The sequence below is a fragment of the Dendrobates tinctorius genome, unplaced genomic scaffold (genome assembly GCF_039654945.1).
Source record: "Dendrobates tinctorius isolate UK_male_01 unplaced genomic scaffold, ASM3965494v1 ptg000028l, whole genome shotgun sequence".
In the NCBI taxonomy this organism is placed as follows: domain Eukaryota; kingdom Metazoa; phylum Chordata; class Amphibia; order Anura; family Dendrobatidae; genus Dendrobates; species Dendrobates tinctorius.
In genome coordinates this window covers 58,406,718-58,433,960 of record NW_027361696.1, presented here as the reverse complement: position 1 = coordinate 58,433,960, position 27,243 = coordinate 58,406,718, and the positions used below count along the sequence as shown (strand labels likewise).

Below are 27,243 nucleotides of genomic sequence, written 5' to 3'. Positions count from 1 at the left end.
AAAATTCTCTTCCAAGGATTTATGCCTTTATTTACACAGGAAGTTGCAATAATTGCATGATTTTATATATCTAACCCTTAAAAGGAAATAACTAATTGCATTTTAAAAATATGTTTTGGGTGTGTGCTTCACTGCATGGTTCGAATGACTACCACAGCATATGGAATTTGTACCTTGTTCTAATAATAAGTATACCAGACCAGTATACTATGTCCCTGTTCCTTAGGGAAAGAATTTTTAAAGGGGTCTCAACTTTTGCAAAGCAATGGAATTTTTTTCAGGCCTAAATGTCAAGTATAGCTATACATATATTTATGTCATGTGGGGAATATTCAAAGAAATATTAAGAGACTAAATTGAAATAGTTTACAATGCATTGATAATTAGGATAATTTGGGTTAAAATACGTGTATTCATCACACCTTCGTATGTGAGGTATTTGGTTTAAAGTTAATATGTGACACAGTCTGAATGACAGTGACTGAGTGTATGAGCAGCTGCTGAGCGAGTGATGTGATATGTTTGTGAGGCCTCAGGATCCTGAATGCATGAGAGAAAGAAAAAAAAAAAAAACCCAAAAGCTTTTATCTTTAGGAAATTATTAGAATATTAAGATACATAATGAAATATTATCTACACAACATATATTTCTATAGTAATTATTATTTCTTGACTTAGTTAATTGTGGATAAGTGCAATCGCACATCAAAATAGTTTATGCAAATTAATTTTTCCAAAGGATAATTTTATGATATTCAAATTAATTTTAATGGTTACACATCTTCAGACAAATAATGGTATAAGCAAGTATAATATTTACACAATTTATAAATTTATTATTTTTAATTTTGGTTTTGATAAATGAATTATTTCATAGAACAATATTTTTTGCTATTAAGGGGGAAAATATGTTTTTGATCCTGACTACATCATCACATTTGATTAATACCTCTTCTTCACACATTTTAATAGGAAAAAATATTAATAAGGTACAATGGTATAAGTATTGGGTATAATAACAAGTATTATAAAGAGTCATTTCTTTACAGAGGAATTACATGCAAAGTTGCATAATTTGAATATTTTGATAACACAAGTTTATGACAATTATGAAATAATCCAGATCATGGAAATATTAAGGGTATATGTTACTGAAGACATAACTACTCTGCATCAACATAAAGGCCTTATTCTTATTCTTATTTTTATTCTTATTTTTCATTATTTTTAATTCTTTCACCAATATTTAGTAAAGTAATATCTACTGAGAATATTGCTTCATTAAATATAGCAATTATATGGTTCTATTACTAAGGAAAATGTTTCACTTCTGAGTTATATGCAACAATTCTTTTATTCATTCATTCGCTCACTCATATATTCTTATTTTGGTTCATGGCTATACATTCCTACATATTATTAGTATAATAAATATATTCCGTATTAATAAAGATGAAAACATTGGTTACATAAAACACAGTGACACCTATGGGTTGAAAAAGGTAATTACACCTATGACATAAAAATGTTCTATCACATGAAAAAATATGGATAATAATGTTTATCACTTATTATTGGTTTATTATTTCAAATATTGAAATCTATATATGGTACAAATTCTGATAATAATTATATGGATATTACTGATTGCTATGGTACGCTGTGATATTATAGGATAGGGAAATTACCAGATTTGGTATAGAATAGGGAATGAAGACTTCAAGCAAGATACTGAAATTATGTTAATAAAGACTTTTCATATTAAAATTGATTCTTATCAGTTGCAAGAAGAAGAATGCCGCGATCCAGAAGTCCCAGAAGGTAACAAAGCTATGATTACTGAGTAACTATGTTAATTACAAGTGCAGTATCCACCACTGACAGTCACAAGTGCAGTATCCACCACTGACAGTCACAAGTGCAGTATCCACCACCGACAGTCACAATTAAAGTGTCTAACCTGACAACCAGAGGACGATGATCCTATGATGCTGAGATGAACTGTGTTATCACGTTCTTATCAAGTTCCAGAGGTTTTCAATCACCTGAAAAGCTTCGATGAAAGCTGGTGAACAATGAAGGTAATTAACCCTGACATATGTCCTGTGCATTAGGACAAGGACTGGTTATGGTGCTATGTTTAGCAAGGAAGAGTCATTTTAACCCTTGCTTTGCTGACCAAAGACGTCACACCTGTTCAAAGACCAGTGCCGATGGAGGATTCCAGAATATCCAAGGCGAGCCAATGTAAGCCCAGGTTTTTAAAGATGACACTGCACAGATATTAAAGCTGCATAGACTTTGTTTTCGTATTAACATTTGAATTTATGGACTTTGATTTGATACACGACACGATTTCTACAACATCTATATGCTATAAGAAAACTGTATTTTTAAAAGAACCAAGAAGAAGACAGAAGACATCAAAATGAAGACCAGATGACATCAGATGATGACTGGACCTGAGATGCTTCAATTTAGACTTAGGGAAGTATAATTATACATATTTTATATGAATATTGTTCACGGCTTACCATAACATGAATTCACATCAATTATGTCATTGAGTACTTATAACGGTAATCTGATATTATTATTATTATTATTATTATTATTATTATTATTATTGATATTAAATTATTTTGTCAAAGAAGAAGAAAAGAAGAAAAAAAAAAAAAAAGATCTCATTATATTTTGAGGGTTCCAATTAATGTCTGTCTCCCTCAAAAGGGGGAATTGTTAAATATTAATAATCCGTTAATTTCTTATAAGACTCAGTTCTGTACATTGCTTTAGCTTACATGACATAGGCTATTTTTAAGCTTGGCTCATGGTAGAAAGACAGCTCCATATATGTAGAGACCACGTGCTTTAGGAGACGACGTATATAATTCATGGCTAACTGTAGAGGTCGCTCTTCTTCCCTCACCATCATGAGACACAGACGCAAGATGACATAACTCAACAGCTGGTATGTTACTTTACTACGAAGAAGTCGAACTGAGAGACAGACGCCATTTGCCATGTGAGATCCCGGAGAGAAAGAAGAATACATGCTGCTTTGCTATGAACAATGGACAATCTCTCTTTCACTTATTTTTATTCACCTGTTTTTCTGTAATAACCTTTCTTTGATGGAAGAATCCAAATAAACCACTATATTTTTATCTGGTAACTAGTCCTGAGTATTTTACAGGATATGCATTATTTTACAAGACCATAATAATATGGAACTATACTTTATCTTAATTACTTTTTATCATTATGAATCACTTTAACCCCTTCACGACCTTTGACCTATGGATACGTCATAGGTCTTGTATTCCCCTTTGATGCGGGTTCCGGCACATGATAGCTGATTTGATCAGCTATCATGTGTCCTTAACAGCCGCGGGTGGAATTGCGTTACACCCACGGCTGTTAACAAGTTAAATGCCGCTGTCAATCTCTGACACTGGCATTTAATATGATCGTGCCGGAAGCACATCAGAAACCCCACTCATTGGCGTCTGCAGAAGATCCCTGTGATTGTCGTCACCGATCAGCATAATCCTTTGATGACAAGTAAATATTGGTAATTATTTCCTGTCTTTATATAAATATATGCCAGTATTTTTTCTTACCATTTCTCCCTTTTGTCAATAATTTCCATTGCAAGTAGGAATTTGAAATTATATTTAGTACAACGCTTAAGATTAGACCAAAGACAAGTGCAAGTATAAGTCCAGTGGGCTCTTCACATTTCAACGCTATAATTGAAAAAGCAAAGGTAGAAATAAATAAGAATAAATAAATAAGAATACACTATATGAAAAGCTATTAAGACACACACCATAACCATTGAATTTAGATTTTTCATTCAGTCCATTACCACATGGCGTAGGATAAGAATCCAAACCAAGAACTCCAGTTGCATACACGTGTTTCAGGGAGTTTGCCCATCATCAGTTTACATGGCAGGGCTCATTAAAAGGTCAATATTGAGTTTTAAGATAGGGCTGATGATTAATACAGTTGTGGCCAAAAGTATTGACACCCCTGCAATTCTGTCAGATAATACTCAGTTTCTTCCTGAAAATGATTGCAAACACAAATTCTTTGGTATTATCTTCATTTGTCTTAAATGAAAAAAACACAAAAGAGAATGAAGCAAAAAGCAAAACATTGATCATTTCACACAAAACTCCAAAAATGGGCCAGACAAAAGTATTGGCACCCTCAGCCTAATACTTGGTTGCACAACCATTAGCCAAAATAACTGCGACCAACCGCTTCCGGTAGCCATCAATGAGTTTCTTACAATGCTCTGCTGGAATTTTAGACCATTCTTCTTTGGCAAACTGCTCCAGGTCCCTGATATTTGAAGGGTGCCTTCTCCAAATTGCCATTTTTAGATCTCTCCACAGGTGTTCTATGGGATTCAGGTCTGGACTCATTGCTGGCCACCTTAGAAGTCTCCAGTGCTTTCTCTCAAACCATTTTCTAGTGCTTTTTGAAGTGTGCTTTGGGTCATTGTCCTGCTGGAAGACCCATGACCTCTGAAGGAGACCCAGCTTTCTCACACTGGTCCCTACATTATGCTGCAAAATTTGTTGGTAGTCTTCAGACTTCATAATGCCATGCACATGATCAAGCAGTCCAGTGCCAGAGGCAGCAAAGCAACCCCAAAACATCAGGGAACCTCCTCCATGTTTGACTGTAGGGACCGTGTTCTTTTCTTTGAGTGCCTCTTTTTTTCCTCGTGTAAATTCTATGTTGATGCCTTTGCCCAAAACGCTCTACTTTTGTCTCATCTGACCAGAGAACATTCTTCCAAAACGTTTTAGGCTTTTTCAGGTAAGTTTTGGCAAACTCCAGCTTGGCTTTTTTATGTCTCGGGGTAAGAAGTGGGGTCTTCCTGGGTCTCCTACCATACAGTCACTTTTCATTCAGACGCCGACAGATAGTACGGGTTGACACTTTTGTACCCTCGGACTGCAGGGCAGCTTGAACTTGTTTGGATGTTTGTCGAGGTTCTTTATCCAACATCTGCACAATCTTGCTTTGAAATCTCCTGTCAATTTTTCTTTTCCATCCACATCTAGGGAGGTTAGCCACAGTGCCACGGGCTTTTAACTTCTTGATGACACTGCGCACGGTAGACAGAGGAACATTCAGGTCTTTGGAGATGGACTTGTAGCCTTGAGATTGCTCATGCTTCCTCACAATTTGGTTTCTCAAGTCCTCAGACAGTTCTTTGGTCTTCTTTCTTTTCTCCATGCTCAATGTGGTACACACAAGGACACAGGACAGAGGTGGAGTCAACTTTAATCCATGTCAACTGGCTGCAAGTGTGATTTAGTTATTGCCTGTTAGGAGCCACAGGTAAGTTACAGGTGCTGTTAATTACACAAATTAGAGAAGCATCACATGATTTTTCGAACAGTGCCAATACTTTTGTCCACCCTCTTTTTTATGTTTGGTGTGGAATTATATCCAATTTGACTTTAGGACAATTCTTTTTGTGTTTTTTCATTTAAGACAAATTAAATGAAGATAATAATACCAAAGAATTTGTGCTTGCAATCATTTTTAGGAAGAAACCGAGTATTATCTGACAGAATTGCAGGGGTGTCAATACTTTTGGCAACAACTGTACATTGCTTTATCATGTAAAAGTGGAGACATTGTTGAATATCTTCTCTGAAAGCTTCTTATTCATTATCTTATATGACCTGTATATTATTGTTTATGTTATCCTCATGTAGGTTGCAGTTTTCCTTTATTCAGGGTTGACAGGGTTAACTGTAAGTCCAGCCCATGGTTTCGTGAGGAGTAAGTGGGCACTAGGAGTGAGTTCCTTCTGTTTTATGGGTTATTTCAAGTTCAGTTTCAGATAAAGATAAAACTCTCAGTAGTGTCAGCTGTAGTGGGCAAGTGGAAGTGTGTTTGCCAAACCTGGAGGTTTTAGTGACGGAATAAGGAATCAGCCAGGCTGGGACACGTCCATAAGGTATAGAACCTAGAAGAGCTCCCTTAAATATTCCACAGAGTAGTGCACTGGGTGAAGAGTTCACAGTGAGACACATCAACCAGTGCGGACCTGTACTAGGAAGATGGAGGTCCTCAACTTAACCTGTTATACTTCAGCAATGTTCTTACCAAGTTAGGCGTCGCCATCATAACCAAAATCTTTTGGCCTCTGTCATGCAATGCAGATGAAGAATTCAAGTGTTTTACCTTCAACATGTTGTACATAGTTTCAAGATCAAATAAACAAGTTATTTTTATTAAAAATATCTGGCTCATTCTTAATGATAACAAAGGGTTCCCACTTGCTCCAAGATATGGCAGTCGTCAGTCTGAGAGTGACAGCAATTAAAGCAAATGTATGCGCACACACCCAGCAACCCCTGTATACGATATTTAGCGTGCACATGGTACACCAGTAGGAAGTACCAGCAGGGGGAAATTATATAAAGCCGCACCCAAAAGGTGATAAGGCAGACAAATGAGTAAAAGAAAACACCCTTTACCCTAAAAAGAATGCAGCAAGGATAACAGCAACAAAACACCCAGAGAAAAGGTGTACCTGCTGTGGTTTGGCTAACAGATAAGTCGACCACAAATCTCAGGCTCAGGGGTTTGGACACCAATGCATGACAATAGTTTTATTTTAATCATTTTAGGTTGCGGGAAAGGAAATAAAATGTATCAAACTTTTTGTTGCTGCCCAAAAATAATATATATTTTTTTTTAAAGGCCTATGGCTAAAACAGTAAGCCATTGTTTTTGATGGATCATTTTGTCTGGACTGTTATTTTCTATTTCCTCTTTTTTTGCTATATTATCTGTGCCCAGGGGCTTTATCATTGTTTATATACTTTACGAAAAAAAAACACAAAACCTGTTGCTACTCCAAAAAAAGAGATAGTACAATTTTGATGGCTAACAAAGAACAAACCATTGCTATTCTAGTTTACAAATACTCAACATGTTGTTATTCGACAAAAAAGGGATAATTTTTGGACCAAAGCTTGTTAAAAAGCCATGTCTTGCTCCAAATACACAGCATGCCGATACATAGAAAGATAGCAGGCATTTTCCATCAAAAAATATTATTTTTTAAAGAAAAATATTCAGGATTGAGAGTCCTCAGTAGTTGATACCTTTTAATGGCTAACTGAAAAGATGGTAACACATTGCAAGCTTTCGAGACTACTAAGGTCTCTTCATCAGAGTAGTCTCGAAAGCTTGCAATGTGTTACCATCTTTTCAGTTAGCCATTAAAAGGTATCAACTACTGAGGACTCTCAATCCTGAATATTTTTCTATCTACTGGCTAACACGGTACAAAGATATACATCTTTCCTGTATTTTTTAAAGGATTTTTAATAAAAAAAACATAAAAAGTCATTGCGTTATTTAACAGGCTGTTGGTCACAATTAGTGATGAGCGAGCACTAAAATGCTTGGATGCTCATTGCTTGGGTCGAGCAAATTGGAATACTCAGGTACTCGGACAGAACAACTAGCCCAATGTAAGTCTATTGGAGACCCGAGCATTTTTACCGCGATCCCCCCATGTGACCTTTCAAGGTCTAAAAACGACAGGAAATGATGGAAACACTACTCAAATGACACAGGGACATCATGGCAACTGCCCCTGGAAGCATTTCTCACTCCTAGGTCACAGCTCTAAACAATGTTGTCAGAGTTTCACGCCCTTTTTACAGGTGCAACAAAAAAACCTACAAAAACAAAACCAAAATGGATTTTGCTGGGAACTGACTTTTATATAAGGCAAAATAATTAACCCAAAACCAAAATTTTCCTCTACCACTTGGGCTATGTTCACACACAGCATTTTTGAGGTGTTTTGCAACTTTTGCATTGCTTTCAACCAATACAAATGCATTCACTGGGAAATGTCATTGTAACATTTAACAACCCTAGCTGGCCATGTGGTGTGTGACACATAAGCAGACACATCTTGTTTCATTTATGAAGGAGGGACTCAAAGTCACAGAGCCTATGTTTACAGGGGCATCAGGCAGCATTAATCTTCTTAAAGGGCCATTATTAAACAGTGGGTCTCCTATGCTCTTTTTGCCTATGCAGTGAGTGGATGGGCTGCCAAGAATTACGACGCACCCCAATACCCCTTTCACGAGAGGTACAGTGGGGATTCCCGAAAAAATGTTGCATTGAATGCAAGGTCTAGCCTGTCCCAAAGTTACATGCACCCCAATAAGCTTTTCAAGCCACGTACTGGAAGGCCACAGGACAATCCACTTCACATTATTCAGTTTGTACTCCCACAATGTTTTCTTATGCATTGACTGCAAGGCCTGCCCTGCTACCAAGTCATATGCACCACAATAAGCCATTGAACCCAGGTACTGGATGGGCACAAGAAATTCCACTTCACATTAAGATTGTACTCCCAAACTCTTTTCTTATGCATTGACTGCAAGGCCTGCCCCCCACCAAGTCATATGCACTCCAATAAGCCTTTGAACCCAGGTACTGGATGGGCCCAGGAAAATCCACTTCACGTTATTCATTTTGTACTCCCATACTCTTTTCTTATGCATTGACAGCATGGCCTGCCTTGCTGCCAAGTCATACGCACCCCAATAAGCCTTTGAACTCAGTTACTGGATGGGCACAGGAAAATCCACTTCACATTATTAATTTTGAACTCCCATCCTGTTTTCTTATGCATTGACTGAAAGGCCTGCCCTGCTACCAAGTCATATGCACCCCAATAACCCCAATCCCCTCTTGGAAGAAACATGGAGGAGGGCCTCATAAAAAAAATGTCCCATTACAAAGGAGCTGGTCTCCCAGACTTGTAATGCCCATACACTAAGTGTATGGGCTGGCAAACATTTCCCCTGTGGGGTACACCTCAACCTTTTGCTGAACAAGTATTTTACGTCCAGCATAACTACCCACCTTTGTTAATAATTCAACACTGGCTGTAGCAGCATGGAACACGTTAACCCTGGGGATCTAGTGGCAGTGGATAATGAGACGTGGGAGAAGGCCTCATTAAAAAATAGGCCCAATGTAAAGGAGTGGTTCTCCAAGACTTGTAATGCCCATAGACTAAGTGCATGGGCTGGCAAATATTTCCCCTGTGGGGTACACCTCAACCTTATTTTCAGCAAGTATTTTACGCCCAGCATAACCACTCACCCTTGTTAATAATTCGATACTGGCTATAGTAGCATGCAACATGTTAACCCTGGTGATCTAGTGGCAGTGGATGATGAGACGTGGAGGACGGCCTGATTAAAAACTATGCCCAATTTAAAGGAGCGGTTCTCCTAGACTTGTAATGCCCATACACTAAGTGTATGGGCTGGCAAACATTTCCCCTTGGGAGGGTACATATTTTTTTAAATTTGATGACGGACATCATAACTCCCTTGCCCAAAAATGGAGTGGCTGGGGCATGATAGAATACGTTCACCCTCGTGTTCGAGTGGTGGTGGACGGTGAGGATGAGGAGAAGGAGGACACCAAATAGCCAAAATCAGGAAACATATACCTGTTATGAATGGGTCACCGAGGAGGACAACAAAAAGCCAAGTCTCAGAAAACCAGAGAGGTTGGTAACTATGCAGATTGCAGATCCCTGATCCTAGCAGTAGCAGTGGAGCGTTCCTACGATGACCTAGACGCCTTGTCACCGCCAGAGGACTACATAAGCCTAAAGCAAGAAAAGGGGAAAACTAACTGCCCCAGAGCAGACCCCAAAGGAATAGACAGTCCCCACACATGTATTGATGGTGAAACAAGATGAAAACACAAACACAGGCAGGAAAATAGGCTGAGCAAACAATGGGGCCCAAACTAACTATAAAGGATAGGAAAGGAAAGACACTGTCTGCAATCTGCCAAAAACCCTTCAAAAATAATGTCCAACACTTCTGATAACAAAATTAACCCTGAAGTCACTAGACTTCTCCCACTATAGCAGCACTCTGAAATATTCTGAGACAGAGCAAAAAAGAGACCAATCTAATATGGGACTAAAAAGCAAATTGGCAAATACAGATAAATAAGAGTGGAAATTCAGCACAGCCCCAGCCGGGACTGGCTGAACACACAAAAAACTGAATAGACCAACAAAATCAAGTGTGAACATTAGCAAAAACACTTAGCTTTGAGAAGGCTGGAACAGAGCTCAAAACCAAGACCTCAGAAGCCAGAAGCAATCACCAGCACTAACTTAGGGTGTCGGCTGTCTTAAATCCAGTCTAAGATTCCTGAGGTCCAATCGTCATCCTCATTATCAGGTGGTATTAAATCAGCCTCACTACCTCCTGTTACCACCAGAGGGAGCCTGGAAGGAGAACTCACTACTGGTGGACCAGAGAATGAACTCACAACATATACCCATGTGTGGGTGTGAAGAGGTGCATGGGAATAGACCTCCCAAAAAGACACTACATTGGAGGTTATGTTTCGCTGTCATCATTTGGTGGTGTTGAGAAGTCTGGTCCAATCCATCCCTTGTTCATTTTTTTAAGAGTCAGCCTGTCTGCATTTTCCGCTGAAAGGTGAATGCGCTTATCTGTGATGATACTTCCACCAGCGACAAAAAACTCGCTCTGACAAAACGCTAGCGGCAGGGCAGGCCAGGACCTCCAAGGTTTAGAGAGCCAGGTCATGCCACGTGTCCAGCTTGAATACCCAATAATTAAAAGGCACTGAGGAATCACGGAGGACGTTGGTACGGCCAGCAAGGTACTCCCTCTGCATCTTAGAAAGCATTGCATTCCTTGTGACATTACCCCATGCCTCAGGGCCAGGGCGATGTCAGGGTCTGAAAAAACTGTCCCAGAACTTTGCCAGTGTTCCCTGTTATGAATGAGTCACCGTAGGAGGCAAAAACAGAAAAGCTAGCTAAGTCCAGAAAACCAGAGCAGTTGGCAGCTATCGGATTGCAGACCCCTGATCCTATCACAACAACTAACAGTAGCCGTGGGAGGTTCCTACGATGCCCTAGACCCCTCGATCACAGCCGGAGAATTAAATAAGCCTAAAGAAAGAAAGGGGAAATCTAAACTGCCCCAGAGCAGACCCCAAAGCAATAGGCAGCCCCCAACATATAATGATGGTGAAGCAAGATGAAAACACTAACACAGACAAAAAGATAGACTGCGCAAAGACGGGGCCCAAACTACCTAGATAGGAAAGGACAGGAAGGCTGCTGTCTGCAATCCGTGAAAAACCCTATGAAAATAAGAGCCAACAGACTGACAGTGAAAAAGGCCCTGAAGACACTAGGCTTCAAAAAAGCTATGTCAGTACTCAGGAATATTCTGAAGACAGAGCAACCGGCAAAAGGAGATTCAGCTCATCCCAGCAGGGAATGGCAGAATCCAGAAAAGCAAGGAAAACAAAAACAAAACATAAATGCAAACAGGCAAAGCAGAAAACTTAGCTTTAGGGAAGCAGGAATCAGACTGGTGTCCTAGAAGTCCACAGAGAAATCACCCGCAGGGCAGAAGGGCGTCGGCAGCCTTATATCCAGTCAGTGACTCCACTCAGCCAGTCATCCTCATTAGGCTCAGGTGCCTGATAATCAGGTTCAATACCTTCCTTTACCAGAATAGGGAGTTCACCAGACCTCAGTGACAAAGGGGAAAATGAACTCACAACAGTACCTCCCCCTTGAGGAGGGGTCACCGAACCCTCAACCACGCCACCAGGGCGATCAAGGTGAGCCCGATGAAAGGCACGCACCAATCTTTTGGCATGAATATCAGAGGCAGAGACCCAGGAATTATCCTCCTGACCATAACCCTTCCACTTAACCAAATACTGGAGTCTCCGTCTAGCCAGACGGGAATCCAGTATTTTCTCTACCTCATATTCCATGTTACCTTCAACCAATACAGGGTCTGGAGATGCCACCCCAGGAACAACTGGTTCAACAAACCTCTTCAACAAGGACTTATGGAACACATTATGGATTTTAAATGTGACAGGAAGAGCCAAACGAAAAGAGACCGGATTAATAATCTCCAAAATCTTGTAAGGTCCAATAAATCTAGGCTTAAATTTAGGAGAAGCCACCTTCATAGCAATATTTTTTGATGATAACCACACCATATCACCAATCTTAAACTGGGGACCAATGGTCCTATGTCGATTGGAAAACCGCTGGGCCTTTTCCTGGGAGAGAGATAACTTATCCACCACTTGGTCCCAGATCTGGTGCATTCTCTCCACCACAGTGTCAACACCTGGGCAGGCAGAAGGCTCCACCTGCCCTGAAGAAAATCGAGGATGAAACCCAAAGTTACAAAAAAAAGGTGACATCAAAGTGGCAGAACTAGATCTATTATTTAAAGCAAATTCGGCCAAGGGCAAAAATGAAACCCAATCATCCTGATCAGCGGAAATAAAACATCTCAAATACGACTCCAAGGTCTGGTTTGTTCTCTCTGTCTGCCCATTGGTCTGAGGGTGAAAAGCAGAGGAGAAGGACAACTGAATTCCCAGCTTGGAACAGAAAGTCCTCCAAAATCTAGACACAAACTGAACTCCTCTGTCAGATACAATGTTCTCAGGAATCCCGTGCAAGCGAACCACCTGTTGCAAAAACAGGGGCACCAACTCAGAGGAAGATGGCAACTTAGGGAGTGGTACAAGATGAACCATCTTAGAGAACCTATCACAAATCACCCAAATAACAGTCAGTCATTCTTTGAGAGACTGGCATATCAGAGATGAAATCCATTGAAATATGGGTGCATGGCCTCCTGGGGACCGGCAAAGGCATCAACAACCCACTAGAGCGAGAACAAGATTTAGACCGGGAGCAAGTCCCACAGGACTGCACAAAATTCCTGACATCATGAGACAAGGTGGGCCACCAAAAAGAGCGACTCACCAGATCTCTAGTACCAAAAATACCTGGATGACCAGCCAATGCAGAGCAATGAACTTCAGACATCATTCTCTTCTTCCACTGGTCAGGAACATACAACTTTCCACTGGGACAACGCTCAGGTTTGTCCTCCTGGAACTCTTGCAGAGCAAGTCTCAAATCGTGCGAGATGGCAGAAAGAACTACCCCTTCGCCTAAGATGGTAGCAGGCTTGGTCACCACAGGAGAATCAGCAAAGAAACTCCTAGAGAGGGCGTCTGCCTTGACATTCTTATTTCCAGGAAGAAAAGAGACCACAAAATCAAAACGTGTAAAAAACAAGGCCCACCTAGCCTGTCTAGGGTTCAAGCGTTTAGCCGACTCTAGGTAAATCAAATTCTTGTGGTCAGTGAGGACCACAACTTGATGTTTAGCTCCCTCCAACCAATGTCTCCACTCCTCAAATGCCCATTTCATGGCCAACAGTTCCCGATTCCCCACATCATAGTTACGTTCAGATGGAGAGAACTTTCGGGAAAAGAAAGCACAGGGATTCATTTTAGATGTTACATGATCCTTTTGGGACAAAACAGCTCCTGCACCAATCTCAGAAGCATCCACCTCTACCTGGAACGGGAGTGAGACATCAGGTTGCCGCAAAACCGGGGCGGAGGTAAATCTTCGCTTCAGCTCCTGAAAGGAAGCAACAGCCTCCGGAGACCAATTCAACACATCAGCACCCTTCTTAGTCAGATCAGTCAATGGCTTGGCAATACTAGAAAATTTTGCTATAAATTTCCGATAAAAATTAGCAAAACCCAAAAACTTCTGGAGGGCCTTCAAAGAAGTGGGCTGAACCCAATCATAAATGGCCTGTACCTTGGCCGGGTCCATTTCAATAGTTGACAGAGACAAAATAAATCCCAAAAATGAAATCCTCTGTACTCCAAAAAGGCATTTCGATCCTTTGACATACAGGGAATTCTCCCTCAAGATCCAGAACACAGTCCGAATATGTTCCACATGAGAATCCCAATCCTTGGAGAAGATCAAAATATCATCCAGATAGATAATCAAAAATTTATCGACAAAGTCTCGGAAAATATCGTTCATGAAGCACTGGAAGACAGAAGGGGCATTAGTGAGCCCAAAAGGCATCACCAGGTACTCAAAATGTCCCTCCGGAGTATTAAACGCCGTCTTCCATTCATCCCCCTGCTTAATGCGGATAAGATTATATGCCCCCCTGAGGTCAAGCTTGGTAAACCAGCAAGCACCTCTAACTCTAGAAAATAGATCCGAAATCAGGGGTAACGGATACTGATATTTAATAGTAATTTTATTGAGGGCACGATAATCAATACAAGGCCTTAAAGAACCATCCTTTTTGGCCACAAAAAAAACCCCGGCACCTAAGGGTGAAGAGGATGGTCTAATATGACCCTTCTCCAACGCCTCCTTAATATAGGACCGCATAGCCTCGTGTTCGGGTACAGATAAATTGAAGAGCCGACCCTTGGGAAATTTACACCCCGGGCTTAGTTCAATTGCACAGTCATAACTCCTATGAGGAGGCAAGGATGCAGACTGATTCTCACTAAATACATCATAAAAGTCCGCCAAATAGTCAGGAACATCATGCGACTGAGGAGAGGTGGAAAAAACCGGAGCCTCACTAAAGGCACACCGACAACCCCAACTCACCACAGACACAGACTTCCAATCCAAAACTGGATTATGAATTTGCAACCAGGGAAACCCCAGAACAACGGCATCATGCAGACCATGCAACACCAAAAATCTGCAATTTTCTTGATGGTCTGGGGCGACCCGCATGACCACCTGGGTCCAAAACTGAGGTTTATTTTTAGCCAAAGGAGTAGCATCAATCCCCCTCAAAGGGATAGGCGTCTGGAGAGGTGTCAACGGAAATCCACAATGTTTAGCAAAATCCAAGTCCATTAGGTTTAGCGCTGCTCCCGAATCCACAAAAGCCTTGGCGGAAAATGTGGACAGGGAGCAGATCAGAGTTATTGCCAGAAGAAACTTAGGTTGAACACCACCAACAGAAAACGTGTGTGGAAAGCGTTTCTCTCATTTAGGACAAACAGAAATAATATGCAAGGCATCTCCACAGAAAAAACACAACTTATTACGCCTTCTGAACTCCTGACGTTGCGCCTTAGACAAAACTCTATCACATTGCATAGGTTCAGACGTCTGTTCAACCGGTGGCAACACCTCTCGTGCAATCCTGCGTTCACGTAAACGCCGATCAACCTGAATGGCTAATGACATAGAATCGTCCAGACCAGAGGGAACAGGAAATCCCACCATAGTATCTTTTACGGCTTCTGAAAAACCCTTCCGAAAGAGAGCAGCCAAGGCATTATCATTCCAGGTAGTAAGGACCGCCCACTTTCGGAACTTTTGACAGTACAACTCTGCAGAATCTCGACCCTGGTTTAATGCCAACAGGGTCTTTTCAGCCGGATCAATAGCATTAGGTTTGTCATACAACAACCCCAAAGCTTGAAAGAATGCGTTCACATTAGTCAGAATAGGATCATCTGGTTTCAAAGAAAATGCCCAATCCTGGGGATCGCCACGCAGCAAAGAGATGACAATTTTAACCTGCTGCGTGGAGCTCCCTGACGAGTTAGGCTTCAAGGCAAAAAATAATTTACAATTATTTTTGAAACTCAAAAATTTAGATTGATCCCCAAAAAATACATCAAGTGTAGGGATCTTTGGTTCAACAGCATGCGAACAAGCAAGGTAGGCGGAAATTCCCTGCACTTCCACAGCGAGCTGCTCCACACGATCAGACAATTGCTTTATCTCCATTGAGAGAAAAAAAATTCCCCCTACGGCCTCAGAGATATAGAGGAAAGAATATACACACTTTTTTTTTTTTTTTTAAACACAATTCTTTCCTGCTATTGAGTACCCTAGGATCTGCGGTATGGCGCGTGATTCTGCTATGAATGAGTCACCGTAGGAGGCAAAAACAGAAATGCTAGCTAAGTCCAGAAAACCAGAGCAGTTGGCAGCTATCGGATTGCAGACCCCTGATCCTATCACAACAACTAACAGTAGCCGTGGGAGGTTCCTACGATGCCCTAGACCCCTCGATCACAGCCGGAGAATTAAATAAGCCTAAAGAAAGAAAGGGGAAATCTAAACTGCCCCAGAGCAGACCCTAAAGCAATAGGCAGCCCCGAACATATAATGATGGTGAAGCAAGATGAAAACACTAACACAGACAGAAAGATAGACTGAGCAAAGACGGGGCCCAAACTACATAGATAGGAAAGGACAGGAAGGCTGCTGTCTGCAATCCGTGAAAAACCCTATGAAAATAAGAGCCAACAGACTGACAGTGAAAAAGGCCCTGAAGACGCTAGGCTTCAAAAAAGCTATGTCAGTACTCAGGAATATTCTGAAGACAGAGCAACCGGCAAAAGGAGATTCAGCTCATCCCAGCAGGGAATGGCAGAATCCAGAAAAGCAAGGAAAACAAAAACAAAACATAAATGCAAACAGGCAAAGCAGAAAACTTAGCTTTAGGGAAGCAGGAATCAGACTGGTGTCCTAGAAGTCCACAGAGAAATCACCCGCAGGGCAGAAGGGCGTCGGCAGCCTTATATCCAGTCAGTGACTCCACTCAGCCAGTCATCCTCATTAGGCTCAGGTGCCTGATAATCAGGCTCATTACCTTCCTTTACCAGAATAGGGAGTTCACCAGACCTCAGTGACGAAGGGGAAAATGAACTCACAACAGTTCCCCTGCTGCTGGATTGGAGTTTGTGTCTCTCTCGCCTGTCCTTCTTGGTTTTCCAACTAACTGTTATCTCTGCCGCCAGCGTTTTGAGATGGGGATTTTTTTAAATAATTCTGCAACAATGGCCCTCTGGTACTGCACCATTTTAGTACATCTGTCAGCCTCTGGAACAAGAGACTGAAAGTTCTCCTCGTAGCATGGGTCTGAAAGCGTCGCTACCCAGTAATGACTATTACTCAATATTTTTACAATACGAGGGTCACGGGAAAGGCAGCGCAACATAAAGTCAGCCATGCGTGCCAGACTGGTAACAGGCAAGCATTCCATGTCCTCACCAACAGGACAACTGACCAAGGTGTCCTCCTCCTCTTCCTCCCTGTCCTCAGGCCATCCACGCTGAACAAACGGTATGATAGGTGTGGTTGTAGTACCATCTATAGAGCATGAAAGTAGCTCCTGTTCTTCCTCCTCCTCTTCATTATTGTCAACCAATCCACGTTGGGATGACATGAGGCTGAGCTGTGTGTAATCACCCTGTATGATTCCTTGCTCCATGTCCTTGTGCTCCGCCTGCAATGCATCCTCTTTCATTGAGAGCTTAACAGAATGCAAATGAGTGGGATGGTGACTAATTATGGTGTCAGCGCCACTCACAATCTTGGTGGACTCCTCAAAGTTTTGGAGGATGTTACATATGTCTGACATCCATGTCCACGCCTGAGGTCTTATGTGTGGAGTCAAACCTGAATAACGCCAGCCTTGTTGATGCTGGTATTCAACAACTGTCCCCTTCTGCTCACAAATCCTTTACAACATATGCAGTGTAGAGTTCCAACGCGTGGGGACATCACACACTAGTTGGTGAGCCGGAATCTGCAATCGGTGCTGAAGCATGGCAAGGGCGGCTGAAGCTGTAGCTGACTTTCTAAAATGCGCACACAGGCGGCGTATTTTAACCAGCAGTTCCGGGTAGCTTTAAAGAAAACATTGAACAACGAGGTTAAGCACATGGGCCAGGCATGGTACGTGTGTCAGGTCGCCTGGCCTCAGAGTCACCACCAGGTTCCTGTCATTGTCATAACCATGCCTGGCAGGAGGTTCAGCGGTGTCAGCCACACATTTGCCTTCTCTTTCAAAGCTGTCAACAACTCCAGTATTGTGCAGTTTGTCACCTAAGCAAATGAGCTTCAGCACAGCCTGTTGCCGCTTTGCTTTGGCAGTGCTGCAGTGCTTCCAGCTTGTGACTGATGCACTCATTTCAGAGATGGAGGCTGAAGAGGAGGTGGAGATCTACACAGTGGGTGCAACCCTGATTGGCGTAGGGCCCGCAATCCTTAGCGTCGGGAGGACGTGTTCCTTCTCAAGGTCTGACTGGATCCTGGCTTCCACTATGTTAACCCAGTGTGCCGTCAGCGAGATGTACCGTCCCTGGCCACTAGCACTTGTCCACGTGTCCGTGGTTAGGTGTACTTTCCCAGTAACTGCATTGATGAGGGCACGGGTAATGTTGTGGGACACGTGCTTGTGTAATGCCGGGATGGCACAGCGGAAGAAATAGTGGTGGCTGGGGACCAAGTACCTTGGGAAGGGCGCCGCCATCAGGTAGCGGAAAGCTTCTGTCTCTACGAGCCTAAAAAGCAACATTTAGAGCGCAAGCATACGAGAAATGTGAGAATTGAGTATTGTGGCCTGTGGGGCGTTGGCTGTGTAAGTCCGCTTACGTTCCAGTGACTGGGGTATGGATAACTGAATGTTGCGCTTTGACAAGGATGTGCTTCATGATGGTGCAATTTGACAGTGGGCAACGGCAGGTGCAGGGCAGGAGGCATCTTTGCATGCACCGTGCACAGGGGATTAGCTTGCACGCACAACAATGGAAGAAGCAGTGGTGTCACCTGCAGACACTGTTCCTGGAGCCTGGGGTTGGGCCCACAAAATTGGGTGCTTTGCTGCCATGTGCCTAATCATGCTGGTGTTGGTAAGGCTGGTAGTTTTGCTACCCCTGCTGATGCTGGCATGACAGGTGTTACAAATGGCCTGTTTGGGGTTATCGTCAGAGTCTTTAAAAAATAACCAGACTCGGGAAGACCCAATAGTTGGACTGGCAACTTACATCGTGTTGGTGTTATGGGAAAGGTTGCTCGCCTTCTGTCTGCAACCACCACACAGCTTCTTCCTGCCTGAAGGGATGCTACGCCTCCCTCCCCCTGTGTGCTGCTGTCTTTGCTCTGCATATCCTACTGCCAGGTTGAGTCATTTACTATATCATCCACAATATCATCTTCCACTTCCGCACCCTGGTCCTCCTCCTGACTTTCCGGCAATTGTGTTTCATCATCGTCCACCAATATTTGTGCATTGCTACATGGACAATCATCTTGCCCCGCTTCAAGTGGACCAGGCTAGAGGCACGAATCTCCAAATGGAAAACTGAACAGTTCTTCGGAGTGTCCGAGTGTGGGATCAGTTGTCTCAGGGCACTCAGCATGGTGGGAGGAAGGAGGATCAGAGTCAGGAATATGCGGTCCGGATTCACGGCTACTCTGACTTGACAGCGTGGAAGACAGGGTGCTGGTGGATAAGTAACTGGAAGTATTATCCGCTATCCAACCAACAACCTTTTCACACTGCTCTGGCTTCAATATTGCTGTCTTACCGCGGTCCCCTAGGACTTCGGACACTAAGGGCCAGCGAGAAGATGTAGGTGTTTTTGGTGGCCCAATTTCAGATTTCCGATGGCCACGGCATGCACCATCACGTCCACTTCCCCGTCCCTTGCCATGCGCCTTGCCCTTTGTAAATCGACTAGAATATTATACACGTTCGCTACAAATGGCTGAATTGGGAGCGAACTTGTATGTGATACGTGTGAGGGAAAACCACACTTTTACCTATCTGGACTGTAGGTAAAAATGTTTTTTGGCTTATCAAATTTGTGTCAATAAGTACGGTAACAGACTGCAAAAACACTAGAATATGTAGGCCTAAAATGTCTAAATTTTTTGCACAGATAAATGAGGCCTGTTAGGGAGATACCACACTGACAAATATGTCCTACAGCCAGGAAGTATGCAGGGGACAGGGGGCTTACAGCATACAGCAAGCAGAGGTTAGAACACATTGCATGGCCTGGAGTGATGTCCTAATATGCTACAGATCAGGCATGAATGCAGACTAGGTTCCATTACCTATGACCCCCTTCTACAGCAGATTCAGCTTGAAAAAGGCATGTTCGTGCCGAAACGTTGTGGAAGTTTTTCTGTCTTTCAATTGGGTCATCCTTTGTTTTTCCTTTTTGTATGGTGGTACTTGCCTCATTGGGCAATAAAATTTTCATTTGAGTGCCCAAGCTTTCTTGTTAAGAAATTGTGTAAGACACACAAAAAAAATTCTACTGGATCGTACCACATCAAAATGAAAGATTTCTCTGCACATGCAAAAGGGATTTTTGGGACCCCTTTAAAATTGCTGGATTTTCACGCTTTGCTAGGAAAAGGATCTGGCTGTATTGTGCAGTGTCAAAAAGCAAATGGAAAAAAGAAAGGGCTCTGGATTGCTTTGCAATAAAATAAGCTCTATTAACCCTGGCCGAAAATTTTTTTCCTAACCAATTAGACATTGGGCTAGGTATATACGGTCAATATATGCTATAGGTAGCAGCAGCAGACAGTAATGGAATGGACCCTCTTGATGTACGCAATATCTATATATACACACATACAGTGCCTGAAGGACTTGCACTGATATGTATAGAGCGACGTACAATCTCCTGCTTACCTAACACTGCAACCTATACACTCCAGAACTAGTCCTTAGAAGGACTGTTGGTTTAGCTGGATTTGAGTACTTTAGGATGGTAGACCCCACACTGACTAATAAATCCCCAAATCTGACCCTATCTCGGCAGCAGCTATTCCTACACTATCTAAATCCTGAGCTGAATGCGTCGAGCAGGGTGGCGTCCGGTCTCTTATGCCCCTGATGGTGCTGTGCAGCCAGCCAATCACTGCATGACCACAATAAAGATGGCTGCAGCGTTTCATTGGCTGGCAGACAATCCCTGCATCGTGATTGGGTCTCTAAAGATCGCCAAAAAAGCTGGGTGGAGACCCGAGTTCCCGCCGAGTAATCCCGGAAATGCTCGGTGCTCGCTGAGTACACCGAGTAACGTGATACTCGGGCGAGTAACGAGTAGTGGCGAGAACGTTCGCTCATCACTAGTTACAATCTGTTGACCCTCAACCATATATGTTGAGATCACAATGACATTACTAAGGCTGTGTTTGCATTAATTAGCTTGAAAAAGATTGGAAAGAGTCCTACAGACATCTTTTAAGGGCAATTTTAAGCTTTGAAATTCATCCAAGCTGGCAAAATTGAATTTCAAAACATTTGCTCATCTGTAATTATCTACATCAGGTTTAGTAGATCCAAAAGGAAGGGACAGAGAGTTTCTCTAGGTTTTGCAACCATAAACAAATATATTTAATCTGGCAATATTTCAACTATCTGAAACTGTAAAACAGTTGCATTAACAATTAAATAATTTCTTTATGCCTTTACCTGCAGTCACAATCACATATGCAGAGCCATTAGCAGACAGAAGAGTTACCGGATTCCTCGCCACACATGTGTACAGTCCTTGATCCTCAGGTGCAGCATTACTAATATTATATTTGCTTGTATTTCCCTCTAAGTTTGTGCCATTGATTTTCCATTGGTATTCAGAAGGTGGGAAAGAATCAGCAGAACAAGTTAAAGTGAAGGGAGAACCAGGGTTCACAAGTACTGCTCCTTCTATTTGTATCTTATCTGGGCCATCTGCAAAATGAAAGGATAGTAGTAGTTACATTGGGTAAAGCTGCCAATGAGATAATTCATTGTAATAATTCCAAAAGGAATAGGGTCCTCACTAGTGATGGGGGAAGCGGAGTAGTAAACGTACTGAACACCTAGTGTCTGTGCCTGGACCCCGAATATAGACTTCTCCAGGAAGTCTGTGCTAGTGTTTGGGTCCTGCAGCCCTAGCATCAGGTGTTTCTCAAGCTGTCATCTGAGAAATACTGGCAGCTTTGATTGGCGTTAAGTTCAGATGACATCATGTGAGTTTGCAGCTTTGACCGGCGGTAAAAAGGTTACTGCCGGTCACAGGCATACACCATACATACATATATCATATATACTTACACACATTAACACAGATACACAGATACACATATAGCACAGCAGCTTGGTGGGGGAAGGGCTGATTCAGGAGATAAGGCATGTGTGGAGGCCTCGGCATCTTCACCTTCAGAAGTATTCCAGGGAATAGGGCAAGCTAGGGCACCCCTTAGTGCTAGGGACAGGGAAGGAGCCCTGGTCCCAGGTCACCCGACAGCTGAGTCAGATGAGTCTCTTGGCTTTGTCCTAGCTTGGTGACACTTAGTGCTTCTGGTTTGCGCCTCTGGATGGGATCCCTTTCCTGGCAGCAATCCATTAGACCCCATTGTAGTACCAGATCCCTATACTGGGATTAAAGGGTGAAGATTAAGGCTCCTCTTGAATCTATTAGTAAGAATGACTTATGCAAAGTCTGTTCGAGGTAGCCATTTTGAACCTTTGGCCTTTAAGATTCGAGACACCTTGCTTTCTAAAGAGACTTTTATATGTGGCTTAGTCTGCATCCTAAAGGCTAGAGGATTCATGTAGCGAAGTAATGGATGGCTGGGTGAAGGATGTCACTTCCTGAAGGCAAATGTGGTGCAAATGAGCGGAGCCTTCACATTAATGCAGAAAGTGTTAGCCTCTTTAGATAAAAGGGGCACAGGTTGGTACATTACCTGCTCAGGGGGCTTTGTCTGCAGTAATAGAGTTTCTCTATTTCATTAACAATTTTTTGCTCTAATTAATTGAATATGGTGCACTCTTTTGACCCCTAACAGTATTGATGCAGGACAGAAATGTTTGCTCTGCTGCATAAAATAGGTAAAGGGTACAGCAAATGCCCCTTTTGTAATTGGTGGGTGGTGCTTAGTTTATAAAGGTCAGGATTCCATATTAGACAGTTAAAGGGAATATGTCAGTAGGATCAACCCCTTAAGCCATCTATATGGGCACTCAGGTCACAGGAAGCAGAATAAAATGATATGTTGATAAATGCAATCCAATGTTTTTTTTTTCCAGACTTTCCAGAGATATCCATGTTTTTCTTTATGTGTAAATGAGCTGTTAAGATCTATGGGCCAGACATAGATCTCCGTGAGAATCTGCCTCCAGAGCTTGCTTTAAAAGAAAAGGTGTGTTACCAATGTGAGACATGTAACTAACACAGGACAGTTGAATTGAACTTTGTCTCCTTACAAACGCATTTGCTGCAGCTCTCACAGATCTGCTGTATTACAACACTGGCTGCCTGGGAGATGGAAACTAAAGCACTTAGCGGACTCCAGCAGATGTATCAGTTATAATCATACACAGCTCAGCAATCAGATCAGAGCAGACTATCAGTCACTACATGTCTCACACTGCTAATACCTCCTTTCATTTAAAGTTCTGGAGGCAGATTCTCCGGGAGATCTATGTCTGGCCCATAGATCTTAACAGATCTTACATATTAAGAAGATGGGATGTCTCTGGAATAAGACATCAGATCACATATATCCAGGTGTTATTTTATTCAGCTTCCTATTACCTACATGCCCATATGGACGGCTTAGGAGGATTGATCCTAATAACAGATTCCATCTCGAAACCATATTGGCATAAAGCTGGAAATATTATCTTTTGAGAAATTGCTGAAATTTAAGGCTATATAGATAGGTGCAAAAATTAACTGACATCTGGATAGTTAAAATAGCAGAATCGGCAATTAAAATTATTTTCTTTGCGGGGGCGTGTCCGGATACCGTCGTGAGCGGTCGTGCAGCTGCTGGGTTCCCACCGGGTATACCCGTATTGCGGCTAAAGCACCCTGCACCGGCGCCTTAAATCTCTTAGGCTAGTTTCACACTAGTGTTCTCGGGTGCAGTGCAGGGCCGCGGCTAAGCCCCGCCCCCAGCTGCACCCCCTCCGGTCACTTCCTCCTATGATCTCATGATGCTGCATGCGATCAGTGTACCCTATATTTAGCGTTGGGAACGCTGACCGTGCGCTGGTATGATTCTGCTGGCGCTGCGCCCAGTACACAAAAATGCAACACAGCACGTGGGCAAAATCACAGTGATCAAAATAAAAAAATAGTAAATCAACCCCCCCTTTTTTACCCTCTTAAAATAAAAAAGTGGATATAATTCCATATTCCCATTAGGGTTAGAGTTGGGCTAAAGTGATTTGGTACAAAGTTATGGTTAGGGTTGGTTTAAATTTAGGGTTAGTGTTGGGGCTAAAGTTAGGGTTAGGGTTGGGGCTAGCGCTAGGGTTAGGGTTGGGGTTTAGGTTAGGATTAAGATTAGGGATGGGATTAGGGTTAGGGGTGTGTTAAGGTTTGTGGCTAGGATTATGGTTAGGGTTGGGATAAGGTTTAGGGGTGTGTTGGGGATAGGGGTGTGGTTAGGGTTGGGATTAGGGTTGGGGGTGTGTAGGAGTTAGGGTTGGAATTAGAATTGGGGGGTTTCCACTGTTTAGGCACATTAGTGGCTCTCCAAGCGAGACATGGCGTCCAATCTTAATTCTAGCCAATTCTGCTTTGAAAAAGTCAAGCGGCACACCTTCCCTTCCAAGCTCTTCCATGCGCCCAAACAGTGGTTAACCCCCACATATGGGGTATCGGCGTACTCCGGACAAATTGCACAACAACTTTGGGGTCTAATGTCTCTTGTTAACCTTGGGAAAATAACAATTTGGGGGCAAAAAGATAGTTTTTGTGGAAAAAATATGATTTTTTTATTTTCATGTCTCTACGTTATAAACTTCTGTGAAGCACTAGGGGGTTCAAAGTGCTCACCACTAGAGTTGAGCGAAACGGGTCGAAAAATTTCAAAAGTCGCCGACTTTTGGCAAAGTCGGGTTTCATGAAACGAAACCCGACCATAGGATGAGGTCGGCCACGAGGTCGGCGACTTACGCGCCAAAGTCGCGTTTCAAAAGTTTGTTTTGCGCTCTTTTTCAGCCAATCAGGATCCACGGACACTGTGGGCAACATGATGACATAGGCAGGGGTCACCACCATCTTTCAGAAGGGCATGCAAGTGATTGGCTTGCTTTGGTGGGCGTCACAGGGGGTATAAAAGGGCGTGCACGCCGACCGCCATCTTACTTCTGCCGATCTCAGTATAGGGAGAGGTTGCTGCTGATTCTGTAGGGAGAGCGTTAGGCAGGGAAGAAGACAAAAAAACTGCTTCTGCTGCTAGCGATTTGGCCTGCACAACACTCCAGTCACTGTGTTTGCAGTGCAAGGGGAGGCTATATAGTGGTGTATCAGTGGTGTTGGTTGTTGGGCTGCCTTCTAAGGCTTCCTGACATTCCTGCATTGCTGTTTACCCACTGCTCCGAAAACTGCTTTTTTAAAAGCAATCCAATCTCCCTTATCCTCTAGTCACTTTTGTCACAGCTGTGCCATCGAGCCTGTGACATAGCGCTCAGATATCAGTGGGCCTCACACAATCCAAAAGTGTCCAGTGTCCACAAGTGTCTGCAGAAATTCAAAATCTCCCTTATCCTCTCGTCACTTTTGTCACAGCTGTGCCATTGAGCCTGTGACATAGCGCTCAGATATCAGTGGCCCTCACACAATCCAAAAGTGTCCAGTGTCCACAAGTGTCTGCAGAAATTCAAAATCTCCCTTATCCTCTAGTCACTTTGGTCACAGCTGTGCCATCGAGCCTGTCACATAGCGCTCAGATATTCATTGGGCCTCACACAATCCAAAAGTGTCCAGTGTCCACAAGTGTGTGCAGAAATTCAAAATCTCCCTTATCCTCTAGTCACTTTGGTCACAGCTGTGCCATCGAGCCTGTCACATAGCGCTCAGATATTCATTGGGCCTCACAAAATCCAAAAGTGTCCAGTGTCCACAAGTGTGTGCAGAAATTCAAAATCTCCCTTATCCTCTAGTCACTTTGGTCACAGCTGTGCCATCGAGCCTGTCACATAGCGCTCAGATATTCATTGGGCCTCACAAAATCCAAAAGTGTCCAGTGTCCACAAGTGTGTGCAGAAATTCAAAATCTCCCTTATCCTCTAGTCACTTTTGTCACAGCTGTGCCATCGAGCCTGTGACATAGCGCTCAGATATCAGTGGCCCTCACACAATCCAAAAGTGTCCAGTGTCCACAAGTGTCTGCAGAAATTCAAAATCTCCCCTGTCCTATAGACACCTTGTACCTTGTTTTACATTACTATATAGTTTGTTGGATTTTGTCTACATTTCTACCAAAAATGAGGAAGGCTGGTGGAAGAGGCCGTGGAATTGGGCGGGGGTTGGCAGCTGGTAATGATGGTGTTGGTGGTGGATCTGATGGTAGTGGCAAGAGCAAAATAGGACCGAATGCAGGAGGTGTTGAGCCTGCATCAACGTCTGGCTACATAAGGCCTCGAATGCTTAGTTTTCTAGGAGTTGGCAAACCGCTTTTAAAGCCAGAGCATCAGGAAAAAGTTTTGTCTTACATTGCTGACTCAGCCTCCAGCTCTATCGCCTCCTCTTCTTCAGTTGTAAAAAGTAAAAGCACTGAGTCGTCATTGGAGGCTCATGTTCATGAACCACACCTTTCCTTGTGTCCTTCACCCCAACCAAGATTGAAGGATGACGCAGGCCATACTACTGATTACTCCATGGAGCTGTTTTCACATACCATGCCTGGATTATCAAGTCAAATGGTGAATTACCCAGGCCAAGATGAATCTGACATGGAGTGCACTGATGCACAGCCGCTGATGGATGATTCTGCTGGTACATTCACTCAGAGCACTACATTGTCCTCGCAGTGTACAGAGCCAGATTCTGACCCTGATGAGACTCAGGTGCCCCTTCCCGCACACTATACCACCATACACGGTGACACAGAGGAAGGTGCACATGACATAGAAGAGGAGGTGATGGATGACCCAGTTGTTGACCCAGATTGGCATCCATTGGGGGAAGAGGGTGCTGCTTCCAATAGCTCAGATGAGGAGCATCCACAGCACACATCGACATCGCAACAGCTGTTATCTGGCAGGCCCGGAGCACTCCAAAGACAGGTTCCAAACATCAAAAGAGTTGCTGGACAGCTTGTCCAGAGGGTCAAAAGATCACAGCGTGCAAGGCCGCAAAATGTCTGCCAAAGTAGGAAGAGTGCAGTGTGGCACTTTTTTGACCAAAATCCTCATGATCAGGCCAAGGTTATCTGTAAGAAGTGCGCAAAGACCTTTAGCCGAGGGAAAAATCTGAAAAATTTGAATACCAGTTGCATGCTTAGGCTGGTTTCACATTTGCGTTTTTTAGCGCTGGAAAAAAACGCATACGTGCGCATGCGTTTTTTCCCCTATATTTAACATGGGTGCGCATACCTGCGCGCTGGCATGCGCACGTATGCGATTTTCATGCGCTGCGTTTTTTTGGGGTGTGCGTTGGTATTTTCCAGACGCAGCATGTTGCATTTTTTGGCCCTGCAAAAAAGCGCATGCGCAC

General features: G+C 43.0%; 1 protein-coding gene across 2 annotated transcripts in view; it reads right to left on the bottom strand.

Moving 5' to 3' along the window:
- Positions 1 to 27,243, bottom strand: part of LOC141085433 (cell adhesion molecule CEACAM1-like) — a 91,523-nt gene that overhangs the window by 20,764 nt on the left and 43,516 nt on the right. For both annotated transcript variants that reach the window (XM_073570795.1, XM_073570796.1), the window contains exons 4-5: positions 21,219 to 21,476; positions 3,624 to 3,749 (exon numbers count right to left, since the gene is read on the bottom strand). In XM_073570795.1, coding sequence (XP_073426896.1) covers positions 3,624 to 3,749; positions 21,219 to 21,476 — 384 coding nt within the window. The remainder of the gene's footprint in view (positions 1 to 3,623; positions 3,750 to 21,218; positions 21,477 to 27,243) is intronic.